General features: G+C 47.3%; 1 protein-coding gene across 1 annotated transcript; it reads right to left on the bottom strand.

Annotated features, from left to right (window-relative positions):
- Positions 1–522: 522 nt before the first annotated feature.
- On the bottom strand, positions 523–13,234 carry LOC146335402 (arylacetamide deacetylase-like 4). Its single transcript, XM_084822321.1, has 4 exons — positions 13,058–13,234; positions 5,450–5,666; positions 2,357–2,420; positions 523–1,303 (listed from the first exon to the last, which is right to left on the bottom strand). Exons 1-4 carry the CDS (start codon positions 13,232–13,234, stop codon positions 523–525), a joined length of 1,239 nt encoding a protein of 412 aa, XP_084678447.1.
- Positions 13,235–15,182: the final 1,948 nt, after the last annotated feature.

Below are 15,182 nucleotides of genomic sequence, written 5' to 3'. Positions count from 1 at the left end.
AACAAAATGGAGGTTGAGAGGGGAGCGGTGTTCCCCTCTCATCCTTCATTTTGTGCACAGGAGGGTCACTATGTGAGCAAGTCTTTTGTTCTCCCTCCTGACCTTGCGGTGCACAAAATGGAGGACATGGGGAGAGTAGGGCTCCCCTCTCCTCCTCCCCCCCTGGTTACCATGGTGAGAGGGGATGAGAGGGGTTTCCATCTTATTGTCCTCCTGTCCCACCACTGCTGCCATGGTAGCCAAGATGGGAGGAGGAGAGGGGAGCTCCATTCCCCCTCCTGCCCTGCTACTATGATGGCAGTGATGGCAGTGTGACATCAAGGGCAGGAGGGTGCATGGGAGGGGCTCCCCTCTCACTCCTGCTCTCACTGTCACAGCACCGGAAGAACCACCAGCTGGCCTGACTTGGCAAGGGCCAAGTGGAGCCAGCTGGCACCGAGTCAGGTTGGTGTCTGGGCAGGCTAAGCCAACGAGAGCTTGCCGAGCTCCAGCCCCCAAGAGGCTTCCTCCGACATCCCTAGTCTATAAACTGTTGATGTAGTCAACTATACTGTCTACTCCTCTTTGGGTGAATGGGAAATGTAGAAACCAGCGATTGAAAAGGAGAAGCACACCGTGAAATCCATCCTTGAGGTGACACCAGGACACCTGGACACCATTGTCCTCCAACCGTTTCTTGTACAGAAGGCCATCATCTCTCAGCACATCAAATTCACAAGTCAAAATGAAAGTGTCAGGCTGCTCTCGTATGACAGCATCTTCAGCTAAAAGTGGGGAAAAGGTTGTTTCTGTTACAGTTTTCATTAAAGAGTGGATATTGTCCAAAGCATACGTTGGGGGCTGAAATTCTGAATAGTTGCCTTTCATTTTCACTTCCTTGGGAATATGGTCTGCATTCAACCAGTCCCGGTACTTCTCCTTCTTGTCCTCCGGGATGTGAGTTTCCTCTAAGGAAAAGTCCACCACTGACCTGTTGTTAGTGGCATAGAGTAATAGAAAACGTACAAAAACAGCCTGGGGCACAATGGGGACAAAGCGGTTTTGCTGATAAGAAAGCAAATTGAAATCCAGAGCCTGGAGAAAAGGGCCAACCAAGATCTGAGCACGAAGTTTAGGAAGGTCTGGCTTTTTCACCAGCTCTTGGCTGACAAATGCAGCCAACATTCCTCCCAGGCTATCTCCGCTAATAACAATATGGGCAGGATCAACCCCATAATCCTCTGCATTCTTCATAAAGAATTCTGTGGTGGTGAGGCAGTTCCTGAACTGTATGGGGTATCGGTACTCAGGAGCCAAATTATACCTGTTAGACAAAAACCACACAGTTATAGTCGCATCTCATTTCAATGGAACAAAACTACATGGGAGTGGATTTTGCATGGATTCCACTTATGGGGAATGAAGCCCATCACTGGAGGGCTCTGCACTTCAGAGGTGAATGCTGTCACTCTTACTAGGCTGCCTTTAAACCCCTGCCTCTAAACCCCTGCCTTTAGAATTGGTGGCTTCTCCTCTTCCAGCATTTCTCTGCAGCAGCCAGGCCATCCCGCAATGTGAGCCAGGCAAGAGGGAGGGCTCTGGCCACTGAAAGAGGAGAAGGAGGGAGGGGTGGAGCAGGTAAGTCCATTACTGCTTGGCCATGATTAAATACCTCTTCTGCTTCCAGGATGAGGGGAGGAGAAGAGAAGAGGTGAAAGTGTCACCTTCTGCCTCTGCTGCCTGCTCCCCAAACAAGAAGGGGCAGCAAAGAGCATCCCAAAGGTGTCTTCAAACTGGGGGGGGGGTAAAATTAGGGCCGTGCACCCCTTGGGCCCAAAGCCTGAGTTCCCAGCCAAAGCAGGGCGCTTTGGGCCACTTCCGAGGCGAGGCGGAGGGGGCATGAAGTTGCACAAAGTGAGTCGGGTCACTCCGAAGCACGTCAGTGATGCTTTGGAGCGATCCGGAAGCCCGACTGTGCTGCTGCCCCTGATGCCCAGCTCCCAGCTCCCAGCTCCTTACCTGGGCCCCAAGGATACACACTGGCAGCCTTCTTCCTGTTCCAGGGAGTCACCATGTTTAAAATTCTATTTCTGGAAATAGATTCTGCACCTTTTCTTTTCTTTTTCTTTTTAAAAAAGCTAGGGAATCCCTGTAAAAAAGGGAGGGAACCCTCTGACCTCCGCCGCTACGTCTTTAAAGGGAAACCTATTCCACCCTAAGAGCTTTGAGAATTTCCGCATCCACCCCACCCCCCAAATTCACCAATATTCACCACCACATTTGCAGGGGAAATGCTTTTGTGGGGGGGATTTGGGCCCAGCCTTCAGGAGAGCAGTAGATAAAAAGTCCCAGTTAAGGCAATGCTGGGGACACTTACCCAACAGAAACAACTACTGCATCACTTTTCCAAGCTAAGTAACGGCACACATTTTCATAGGCATCTGTAAGATAAATTATTCTGCTTACATTGACATTTACACTCTAAGGACTGGTGAGGATGCGACAATCATCATGGGCAAACCCTTGAATTGGTCCAGGGGATCTCCATATAGCATGAGAAATGCATTCACTACAGAGTCCTTCTCTTTAACAGCGCCATCAGTGCTGGAAAGAGCTGTACCAATTGAGTTTTGCTAGTACAGAAGGGAGAAAGCAAAAACGATAGATTTCATTTCTCCATCCCTAACGATTGGTTAACACGGGTAAAGGGGAGGGGGTGCATGTCTCTAACAGAAATAGGAACACAGTATTTTAAATTATAGAAAATACTTACCATCTAAGGGTGCAATCCTATGCAGATAGGCGGCTGACTCCGAACTCGGAGGCGACCACCTATCCACTGCAGGGCAGGAGAAACATGGAGCGGATCATTCCCTCCGCACTTCTCCTGCCCTGCATTTTCGGCTAGACAGCTGACTGTGGCTGTCTAGCCACTGGAGGGCAGAGCAGAAGAGAAGGCTGCTGTACGACACATCGGATGTGTTGTATGGGCATTTCTGCCCTCCCCGTCTCAGAACGCCCTCCGGGAATGCCCCCTTTCGGCCACTCTGCACTCCTCTTGCAGCGAGGCAGCACAGAAGTGGGGGGAAGGCGGTTCTGGGGGAAGAGCATGGCCTCCGAGGTCGGTTCCTGGAAAACCAGATATCCTATGGCCTTCTAGCCACTGATTAGCAGCCATAGGATCGCGCACGCGCCCCCCCCATTTGTAACTACTGATGCTGGGCTGAAAGTGCTCCTAACTTTCACAGGCCCATTTTCTTGCCAAAGCATGGAAAGGTGTTCTTCCAGCAGGTTTGGGGGATGGAATGGTGAAAGTCAATTTAATTTTGGAATGTTTAGAGATGGATGCACATTTCATTTGAGTTCATATCTGATAAGAATTTACCAGCTTCTTCACATTGGGGACAGAAAGAACTAGATATTTAAAAATTGAATGTGGAAGGAAGTGAAACTGAAATGTTTGTCTATCTAGATCCAGGGCTTTGAGAGCTTCGCTCTTAAAAATCTGGGTTTGATCCCTGTAAATTTGACCATGTTAGTGTTTTTATTATTTTATAAACCATTTCAGATTATATTTCAAATGAGAAGTGGTATAAAATACTGCAAATAAATAAATAAATACTCAGATCATAGTAGAACATAAAAACATAAGAAGAGCCATGCTGGATCAGGCCAAGGGTCCATCTAGTCCAACATTCTGTTCACACAGTGGCCAACCAGCTGTCCATGGGAAATCCACAAGCAGGACATGAGCACAGGAGGACCCTCCCGCCCATGTTCCCTAGCAACTGGTGTACATAGGCCTACTGCCTCTGGTACTGGAGGTAGCACAGAGCCATGAAGCCTTGTAGCCATTGATAGCCTTCTCCTCCAGGAATTTGTCCAACCCCCTTTTAAAGCCATTCCAATTGGTGGCCATCTCTACATGTTGTGGTAGCAAATTCCAGAGTTTAACTCCACGCTGTGTGATAAAGCCCTTCCTTTTATCTGTCCTGAATCTCCCACCCATCACCTTCATGGGATGACCCTGTTGGGGTTCTAGTATTTTGAGAGTGGGAGAAAAATGCCCCCCTATCCACATTCTCCACACCAGGCATAATCGTCTCTCACATCACATTCATGCAACAGCTTTCTCAAGCCAGCCGTGTCACTCTATTGCAGCAAAAGCAAATGAAGAGTCTTGTGGGACCTTAAAGATGAATAAATTTATTCTGGCACAAGCTGTCCTCAACTATAGCTCACTTCATCAGATGAAGCAACTAGATACTAGGGGTGTACAAACCCCATGACCTCTGGTCCGGGGGGAGAGCAGCAGGGAAATCTGGGCTTCTTGGGGTCCCACGGAGTTCCCTACAACCTTACTGCATCTGTCGGATTTTGTGGACTGGCTGCCCTGCTGGGCTCACCAGGAACCTTCATCCCCATGCCAGCTGTTAAGGAAGCCCTTGACAGTCAACGTGGGGAGGAAGGGCCTCCACGACACCCCAGCACCAATTAGAACAGAGGAGAGCTGCCCCATGAGAAATCTGACAGACCCGGAGGTGAGTGGGGTTGGTCCACTGCAGACTTGCAGGTCAGATTCTTCAGAATCCAGCCTGATTTGAATCTTCAGCGGATTTCTCCACCATCCCTACTAGTTCCCCTTATACTTATTTACTACAGAAGTAACAAAATACTGAAGCAAGGAGATGTCCATTAAACCTAGCTTATTTAATGTCTCCCTGGGATGCCAGATGCAAGAATGATCCTCCAGATAATCCACAGTGTGTGACTTGAATCTGTACTTTTCTTCTCTAGTCCCAAACATGCCCTCTCTTTTATGAGCTTCCACCACGCATTGGAAATTTGGTTGTTCAGGCAGGCATTTGGGGTGGGTTAAGGTATTTTTATACAGTGATTTAACGTGTAATTTTACTGTTTTAAATTGTACTGTTGTACATCACATAGGGTGGCCGGGTGGCCCGCCAGATGGGCAATTAAGAAATTTAACCAATATAATTAAAATTAAAAAAACAGTTTAGCAGCAGACTGTTGACTTTTCTTGGAAGAGTTTCACACGTTCCACCCCAGTTTTTGTTTGTTTGTTTGTTTTTGGTGGGTGGGCAATCTTGCAGCATTTTGCTGAAATATCAGAGGATAGATAAATTAAATAGATAGATTAGATAGATGATGGATGGATGGATGGATGGATGGATGGATGGATGGATGGATGGGGAACCTACATCCCAAGGACTAGATGCAGACCTCAGCCTAGTTTCAAACCCATTGTACCTCACAAAGCCCACCCACATACGCTCTGCAGATAACTACATTTGGTTATGACCTTGCTCACTGCTGGGATTTAGTCCCCAGCAGATTAGCCCCAGAGGACTGTGGCCTTTGAGACAAAAAAAAAAGGTTCCCCACCCCTGATATATACCATGATCTCTATTTCAAAACTCCTACTTTAACACCATTGTGCTTTTCTTACCAATGCTTCCAAACGTGAAAAATCCTCCATGAAAGAATAGGATCCCCTTCCTTTTCCCAGGAGAGGGCATTTGAGGTTGGTAGATCCTCACTGGTACACCTTCAAAGTATGTATTCTTGATGGAGAGTCTTGAATTTTTCTTTGGAGGTATTCCTTCTATGACGATCCTTATGAAGGCAAATTCACTACAAAGACCTATTTTCCATAAAATGTGGCCCTGTTTGAGTTGGTGGAGGAAGCAAAGTCAAAAATCACTTACTGAAGTTACGCAAAACATGCAGTGTATGGATGGTGTTCTAAATCTCTCCTGGACAAGGAGAGCTTGATTTGATCGCTGTGGTACAGGCATTAGTAATCTCAAGATTGGATTACTGCAATGCACTCTATGTGAGGCTGCCCTTAAGGCTGGTCCGGAAGCTGGAGCTAGAGCAGAATGCAGCAGCTCAGCTGTTGTCAGGAGTTGCCCCTTTGCAACATGCAGCTCCTTTGCTGAGGGAACTGCACTGGCTGCCTATTTGCTACCTGGCCAGGTTTTAGGGATGTACAAAAGTCCCTTACCTGAACCGAAACTTTGACGGTGGGGGGAGGAGGTGCTCCATCCCTCCCTCCAAAATTCTGGCCAGGGGGCGAGGCACCCCATCCCTCCCGCCGCGAAACCTGTTCTTCCGGGACTGCAAATGGCAGCGGCCATAGCCGCCGCCGTTTGCGTCCCTGCAGTCAGCCGTGATAGGGTACGTAAATGTTTATGTAGCCTATCACGGCTGAGTGAAAAACAACAAAAACAACTGCGCATACGCAAATGGCAGCGCCCATGGGCGGCGCTATTTGCATTCCCCTTATTTTCGCCGTAGTCTATGTAAATGTTTACGTAGACTAAGACGTGTCAAAATAAGGAATGCAAATGGCGGCGCCCATGGGCGCCGCCATTTACGTACGCACGGGTTTGGTTTTTTTTTTCACTCAGCCGTGATAGGCTACGTAAACATTTACGTAGCCTATCACGTTTGTTGTTGTTGTTGTTTTTTACTTGGAAATGGCGGCGGCAGCAGCCGGTCGGAAGACCGGCCGCTGCAGCTGCCACTGCCGCCGAACCGCCACCGCCGAACCGCTAACCGCTGGCATTTGGCCTCCCTGAGATTCGTGGCAAAATTCTCTGACATCCCTACTGGCAGGTTTAAGGTATTACTGCTAGTGTACAAAGCCCTAAGCAGCTCTGGACCAGGATACCTGAGAGAGCACCTGCCCAGTCACTGGGATCATTGGAGGGCTTGCTCCTGGTGGATCCACACAGACCAATGGCCCGGTTGGAGTCTACCCGGAGAAGACCTTTCAGGGTGGTGGCCCCCTTCCTGTGGAATTCCCTGCCTTTGGAGGTCAGGCAGGTGCCAACGTTTGTTTGTTTGTTTGTTTATTTCATTTATATCCTGCCTTTTTCCCTCCTCTAAGTACCCCAAGGCAGCATACACAAACCTCCTCCTCCTCCTCTTCGTTTTAGCCTCACAACAACAACCCTGTGAGGTAGGTTGGGCTCAGAGTCTGTGACTGGCCCAAAGTCACCCAGTGTGCTTCATGGCCAAGTGGGGACTAGAACCCAGACCTCCCAACTCCCAGTCCAGCTCTCTAGCCACTACACCACGCTGGTTCCCCCAGTCTATTATGTAAAATACATAATAGACTGGGGGAGTAACCAAGACCTGCATGGAAAAATGAGGATTTTGGGCATGGTTTTAAAGAGACAGAGAGGGGAGCCATGCCACATAACTGAGTAGCAGAACTCCTGTCTTGCATGCAAAAAGATATGTTCATGATAATGAGCACACCAAAGATATGGTCATTACATCTGTATAGCTTATATAGCACTAGAAAATAGTATACCAGTTCCTCTCAATCACCCATTTGACTTTATGACTTCTAGCAAAATACCTCATGGTGCAATCTTATATACGTCTACTCCAAATTGAGCCCCAATGAGTTCAATAAGCCAAATATGTGTTTATAGGATTGCAGCCTACACATTTTGTTTTGCCTGCTTTTATCTTTCAGTTTGATTCCCCCCCCCCCCCAGGACTCTCTGGTCCTTTTGATAGCCTCTCGTTACTTCCTGCTTGCTTTGGAGTAATGTCTATCCTATTTTTGCATACTGCCCACTTCTCCAAATGGAGAGAAATCCTAGGGTTTGGTTTCCTTTGAATGAGAGTGTACTGGAGACTTCTGGTATTTTTGTAATGGTTGTTTTATATACAGCTAGACAAGTAGAGCTTAAGTGGAAGCAAGGAGAAACCCCCTGGAAGGCAGCGGTTCTGCTACCCCACATCAGATCCCTAGAGAGGGGTCCTATATCCTGAAGGCACTTCCAGCCTTCAGCTAATTCATAGGTCCTTCCCACTCCAAAGTGGAAACTGCTGCTGTTTCTTCACTCATGTGCACACACACACACACACACACACACATCAGCACTCTCCCTTTGACCAAGAGCACACAGCTTTCACATGTCTCTGAATTTTACAATGCAGTTCTCTGATTATTATTTTTTTTACCCCTACAAAAATGGGTACATCAGGGAAAGTGTGCCCAAAAATGCATACATTATGAGAAATGCACACAAAAATGTATGGAATTCTCCTAATAATAGGCATTTTGGATGGATTTCTGCTAATATATGGATTCTTTTGTACACATACGTTAGGAGAAACGCATATACAATGTTTACCTTGCGAGAAATGCATACAAACATGCGTATGACTTTTCATGGTGACATTTACCTCAATGGAATGGTAAACAGGGTGGAATGAACTTGTTATTTAGAAGTTTGACAGTTGTTGAAACCAAAACAGACATTTATCCATCCCTGCCAAGCTCTAATGTCCACGTCCTTTGATCTCCCAATATCTCTTAGGAATTAGCTCCCATTGGCTGACCATTCTGGGCTATTTTCCAGCAGTCTGTCTGACAAAGGAATGATCAGCCCCCCCCCCCCATAACAATATACTCAGTTGGAGGGCAGAGAATATGGCCAATGGGCAAAAATGATGGAAGATGTAGTCTAACAACATCTGGGGACCCATGGCTGGGAACCACTGATTGTATGTATGTATGTATTTACAATGTGTATATACCGCTCCACATCAAAATATTTCAGAGTCGTCGTGAACAACAAAGATAAAATAATGAAATACCAGGTTAAAACATTTTTTTAAAAGACAAATTCCAGTTGTCCCACAGCGGGGCCTCCTCAAGACTGGACAGTAGGGGTTTGCACATCCCTACTGAACACTCACAACAGTTCAGGTGCTTGCAACAAGTTTTCAGGTGCTTGAGAAGTGTCATCCCCTCCTGCTACCACCACTGCCAATGGCTCAATTACTTACCTCAGGGCATGAGATGCAGACCGATGAAGACTGCTATTCTCAAGGCCAAGTTTTGTTTTCCTGCTGGGCATGGGAATTGGGAGTACTACTTCTATAATCCAGGGCAAGAAATGGTTGCTATTTGTTGGTGAACAGCACTCACAGGTCGAAGGCAAGCAAGAGTTTGCTCGCCGTGAACCTGGATGCAAGGAATTGAGCAGGACAGGAGCTGAAATCTTTGTGGCATCCCAAATAGCAGTACAGCTAATGCATCTAAGAAGATGCACTAGCTCATTTCTCTGCTCATTTGCTTCCAGTTTGCTTCCTGACCCAATTCAAGGTGCTAGTTTTGACCTTTGAGGTGCTGAACAGCCAGCGGGCAGGATAATGTAGGATTGTCTCTGCCCATATGAACTTGTTTCTTTCTCTCTGGTCTTCCAGTGAAGGCCTGCTCTGTGTTCCTTCATCATCTGCAGTGAGGTGGGTGTAAGGCCGGCCCAAGATTTTTTGCTGCCTGAGGTGAAGAACAAGATGGCGCCCCCTCCCATTCCATGTATAAAAGTTGACTGGACTGATGATCAAAGCTTTCTTCGACACTGGTAATGGAACATCATCTTCAGCCACAGCTGAAGGCAGAAGACAAGCTTAGGGGGTGCAGGGCAAGCCATGTGTTACACACAGCTCTCTCCTCCAGAACTTGATGTTAGGGCCGGCCTTGGGTGGGTAAATATGGAGGGCCTCTTCAATCCATCTACCCAGGTTGTGGAACTCTCCTTCCCTGGGAAACTCAATTGGCTCCCTCACTCCTTATCTTACACCAACCTCTGAAGATCTGCTTGTATCTGAAGGCATTTGGAATGGAGTTCTTAACTTGAATCGGATGCTGCTAGACAGGAGAAAGGAAATTATTTTTAGGGATGGCGGAGAATTCCGCCACGGATTTCAGTGAGGCCAAATGCACTGGCATGCGGCCCCCAGAAATCCATGGCAGAATGGCCTGCCACCCCCTGCCACCCCCCACGGATTCCCCCCGGGACGAGGCTTACCTGGGGCAGATGTTCCGGATGGCGGCAGGTCTGGTGGCGGGTCCAGCAGCAGCGGCGGCTGGTCTTTCGACCGCAATTGTCATCCTGGTCTTTGCCATGATAGGCTACGTAAGTATTTATGTAGCCTATCACGGCAAGCCAAGCAAAAAAAAAAAACCAGCGGCATATGCAAATGGCAGCGGCTACGGTGGCTGCCATTTGCGTTCCCTATTTTTCGCCATTTTAATCTACGTAAATATTTACGTAGGCTATTACAGTGAAAAAAAGGGGAATGCAAATAGCATAGTGGGCGCTATTTGCATTCCTTTTTTTTCAACCGTTTTCGCCTACGTAAATATTTACATAAGCTATTACGGCGGGAAAAAAAGGAACGCAAAGGGAACGCAAAGAAAGGGAACGCAAATAGCGTAGTGGGCACTATTCGTATTCCTTTTTTTTCCCGCCGTAATAGCTTACATAAATATTTATGTAGGCCAAAATGGTGGGGGGGAAAGGAATGCAAATAGCGCCCACTACGCTATTTGCATTCCCCTTTTTTTCACCGTAATAGCCTATGTAAATATTTACGTAGGCTAAAATGGCAAAAAATAGGGAACGCAAATGGCGGCTGCCGTAGCCACCGCCATTTGCGTACACTGTTTTTTTTTTTTTTTGCCCAGCCATGATAGGCTACGTAAATACTTACATAACCTATCACGGCTGCCTGGTTGGACACAAATGGTGGCCACTACTGTGGCCGCCATCTGTGTCCGCAGCAGCCCATCCACAGCCGGAATTCCGGCTGTGGACAGGCCTGGCCGGCTGCGGAGCAGAGCCGGCCAGGCAGGATTCTGGGAGTGGAGGACCGGATCACCTCCCCCCCTGTCGAGGATTCTGGGGGAGGGACGGAGCACCTCCCCCACCACCACAAACACAATCCGTGAAAAGGTAAGTGACTTTCGTACATCTCTAATAATTTTGCCCCGAGGGCCACACTGGCATCCTGGAAGTAATTTGGGAACTGCATGCCCACAATGGATGGGGGAACAACACGAAGTGGGTGAGGCATTTCCCTCTCTCCCTCATATACACACCTAATTCATACACAAAGACATATTATTCACACACACAGACACACACACACACACCATTTAAATGCATGCAACACATGGCTGTCTGTGCACAAAAAATGGATCTGCCCATTTCTCCATGTGCAGAGAAGAGAATAAAACTGATTGTATGTATATGGAACCTTTTATTTGCTTTTGTTTAAAGCAGAGAGCCAGGGATGGACATGTTTTAAGAACATAAGAAAAGCCCTGCTGAATCTCAGACCAAGGGTCCATCTAGTCCAGCAGTCTGTTCTGTTTTAAAATGAGCAAATGTAAACCACTGGTATATTTTTCTTTAAGAATTCTGAGTGGGAATATTCCTGCACATGTTCAGTAAAGGAGTGAGATAGAGAGTGGCCACCATTTTAGGTAGTTACCAAAATGCAGGTGGAAGAAGTTTGCTTTCTCCTCTCTGCAAGATCCTGAACCCTTGAGATAGGTTAGTAGGGAGGTTTCCTTTTGAAAAAAAAAATTAAAGAGTCATGTTTTGTTTTGTTTTTTTACAAACACTATGACTTCCTTATGAACTTGAGCACACTTCAGGAGAGAGGGAGAGAGCAGAGGACAGGAAGGCCTGGCGTGCTATGGTCCATGGGGTCACAAAGAGTCGGACACGACTTAACGACTGAACAACAATGAGTTCCTTGTTTATGTTCTTTTATATTATATAAAAGGCTGTTTAACAAGTTGTTCCTGTGTTGCTGGATCCTGATCCATTTTTGAGAAGATTGCTGCAGAGCTGGAGTGAACTGAGTAGAGACTGTTTTCTTTCTTCAGCCAGCAGAAAAATCAAGCTTCAGAGAGAAGTTTTATTTAATAACTGTCAGGACGTCAGTAGTTTAGCAGGGCTTCTCCCCTACTAAACTACTGATGTCCCAACAATTATTAAAAATTATACATTAATTAAGTCCAACTTAAGTGAGCAGGAAAGCTTTCAGCTGGGCTTCACCCTCTAGCTCACAGGAGTTCACTAGGCTCTGTCTCCTCCCCCATTTTTATTTTTATTTTTAATGAAAGCTGTCTAAAATATTATCAGGATCAATGTGAATTCTGGCTAGAAAATAGTGCACTCCTGGACTCTTTCCTGAAAGAGGAGTAGGAATTATTTGGGGGATAAAAGGCTCAGCATGTTGGGATGAACTAGTGATAGGAAAATGAATTAACAACAGAACAGGTGGCTACTGTTGAACACAGGGTGCAAGAATAGGTAGATTTTTTTTTAGTCTGCAGAGCTCTTATCTTGTTATCCATCTTTTCCTCCAAGGCCTCAGCCTGCAATTAACTTACATGTTGAACTAACCTGCCATTCCAGATCTTGGGGAGAAGAAGGGCAGGCAAGGCATATATGTGGGAAGCACAAACAGGTTTCCTGTTTATCGCAAAGCCAATGCTCGTGCATTGCTTCCATAGGAGGGCTTATACTGCAGTCCTATGCATAATTCAGTCCGATTGAGTAAGTGGGAAAGGATTACAACTTTGCTGATTTTTCCATATGCTTGTTAGGGTGAAACTAGACATGTTAATTGTGTAATGCGTTCATGGGAGGTAGGGAGAGGGTGTTTTACTTTTTCTCCCCCTACCACCTCTCCAAAATGGCTATCTGCATTTCAAGGTTTGCTCCCACTAGTGAGAATGGAGACCTCCCTTGCAATGCAAATATCTTCAGAGTGGGAATTTTGGTCAGGAGCATTACAGGGACAGAAAAGCTGAGCTCCCCCTCCCTATCCCCCATCGCTCACAGGCTGCTTAGGTTTCATTGTGGGTGCAATTTAGAAAGCAAAAACAATGCCTCTTCATTGTGTTAATTGAATGCATCCATCAATTCTGACTCTTAGAGAGCTGTCATCTCTGGGTTTCAGTCTCCATTTCTTTTCCTGTTTCAGGTGCAACACTGAGAAATAAAGGCTGTTCCCCCACTGCCTATGACAATGCACACAGCCAAGAACAGTTTTGGATGCTTGCGTGTGCATGCGCATTTTGCGCACCCCCTCCACTGATAGTGGTTTCTGGGATTATTTTCAGCGCACATGCAGACATAGATGCATACTCCTTACTGTGATGTCATCCCCAAAATTCTTCCTCTTAAGTTTTCCTGCAAAAAACCTAATGTTAAGAAGGACTCACCAGACCAAAAGCCATGATCAGGAAGATATGCAGCATTCTGATCTTTAGAGGCTGACAAATCCCAGAAGGCATTGCTGTCATGGAGAAATGGTAATAAACTGCCCATGCTAGCAGCAGGCCAAGACCAGTGGTCAGAAGGCTAGTAGCCTGTGACAGGAGAGCCAAGAGGAACACCATCAGGGCTTCTCAGGTTTGGAGTAAAGTGCAGCTTTACTCTCTCACAATGACGGGAGAGTCTAGTATAGATGGATATACGACCCATGACTGCTTTCCTCTACGTAGGTGTTAATTAGAAACAGCTGTTTGGAGGAGTTGCGTCAGCCAACATTCAGATCTTTTACCAATGTTTTCTTGGATTAACCTCAATAAATTACACACACCCGATGTACTCCTTCTTATCCACTCCCTTGATGGCTTTCTCAGTTGCCAGGAGGGCTGGGCCCATGCTTAATATCTGTGGGAGAGGAGAGTCTTACAAAGATTAAAAGCCCCATGTCTTTTTGCAACATATCATAGAGTAGGGATGGGGACGAGCTCACCATAGCTCGCCCTGCGTGCCACGCACCAGACGCCTGCCGTCTGGCCACGCCTGTTGGGTGTGTGAGGCGAGAGCCTCCATTTTGCCTGAGAATGGAAGCTCAGCCTGTTTCGTAAATCCCCATTGATGGAAATGTCGGCTGCAAAGTGCCCATTGACTCAAGATTACCGGCGCCAACGGTCCGCTGACGCCCGGGATATGGTATAAATTGCCGCTTTATGGCCACCATGTATGTAAAATTGGCCTTTATGGGAAAGGTGCCACTTTGTTCAGAATGGAAGCTTGGCGTAGCAGCGGCCTGCTCCATCAGCAGTGGGGGCCGCCACACTTGCATGACTTGGCACACACTAAGTTGGGTGAGCACGGTGGTCTGTAGACTGGTGTCCGGAGGACCAAGCCAGTGAGACATTGCCAAGCTAACCAGATGCCCGTGCCATCTCTATCACAGAGTTGCGTGTGCTGCTGATCAGTATCTTACATCCATTTCAGTTCATGGGAGCCATAACTCTCAAGCGGCTATTGTTGGTTTTCCAGGCATGTGCTGCTAGGGGTGTACGGATTCTCCACCGTCTGTTCCAGTGGAGAATCCGGGGGGGGAGAGGTGATCCATTCCTCCCCCCCCCCCCCGGAATCCTCCAGAGTGGTTCTGCTCTGCTCGGATTCTGGGGGGGGGGGACTAGCTTGGAGGCTGCTTACCTTCCCTCACCCCACGACCTGAGTTTGATCCCAGCGGAAGCTGGGTCCCAGGTAGCCAGCTCAGGTCGACTCAGCCCTCCATCCTTCCGAGGTCAGTAAAATGAGTACCCAGCTTGCTGGGGGAAAGGTAGTCACGACTGGGGAAGGCAATGGCAAACCACCCCGCTATAGTCTGCCATGAAAACGCCAGTGAAAGCGGCATCCCTCTAGGAGTCAGCAATGACTCGGTGCTTGCACAGGAGGAAACTTTCCTTTCCTTACCTTCCCTCCTGCCAGCCAGAGCCGTTCGCCTCCTCCCTGTCCCTGCCGATCGCCATGTCTTTAAAAAAAAAAAAATGGCATTCAGCAGGATGTGCCCATAAACTTATACACACATAGAGTCATGAAACTTGCGTATAAGCCTATGGACACATAGACTTATACGCAAGATTCGTGACTCTATTTGCATATAAGCCTATGGGCACATCCTCCCGATCGCTTTTTTTTTTTTTTAAGACATCGAAATCGGCAGGGACAGGGAGGAGGCGAACGGCTCTGGCTGGCAAGAAGCAGCTGAGTGCCGTTCTGTCTGCAGTCCTCCTGGAGTGAAGTGGTTCCAAAGAATCCGGCCTCATGAATCCGCAGCGGATTTCTCTGACATCCCTGTGTGCAGCCACCAGCTCAGCTGGTCGACATCATGCCATGCAGCACACACTGAAACACTTGGGTAGGCTTGGCATGGAAACACACACACAAACACACACACCCTTGACCCAAGCTATGCCCATGGCCTGAATCATGTTTTCATGGGGTGCAATGCTTTGAATAGTAGTGCCAGTTTGGGCCCATCTTTTCTTCTGCAGATCTAAGACAACCTGGAAAGCTTTAAAGGGGTATTAGATGCATTTGTGA

Source organism: Heloderma suspectum, chromosome 15 (genome assembly GCF_057233095.1).
Source record: "Heloderma suspectum isolate Gila_16-S chromosome 15, 16-S_ref, whole genome shotgun sequence".
In the NCBI taxonomy this organism is placed as follows: Eukaryota; Metazoa; Chordata; class Lepidosauria; order Squamata; family Helodermatidae; genus Heloderma; species Heloderma suspectum.
Note: the sequence above shows the minus strand (reverse complement) of the source record. Positions and strands in the feature narration are given on the sequence as shown.

What these genes read in the sequence shown, in the direction of transcription:
- LOC146335402 (XM_084822321.1), bottom strand. Translation starts at nt 13,234, where the DNA reads ATGGTGTTCCTCTTGGCTCTCCTGTCACAGGCTACTAGCCTTCTGACC. An exon ending in TGATCATGGCTTTTGGTCTG is followed by an intron (nt 5,667 to 13,057) that starts GTGAGTCCTTCT and finishes CAACTCAAACAG; the next exon opens with GGCCACATTTTATGGAAAAT. An exon ending in TTTCACGTTTGGAAGCATTG is followed by an intron (nt 2,421 to 5,449) that starts GTAAGAAAAGCA and finishes TTTATCTTACAG; the next exon opens with ATGCCTATGAAAATGTGTGC.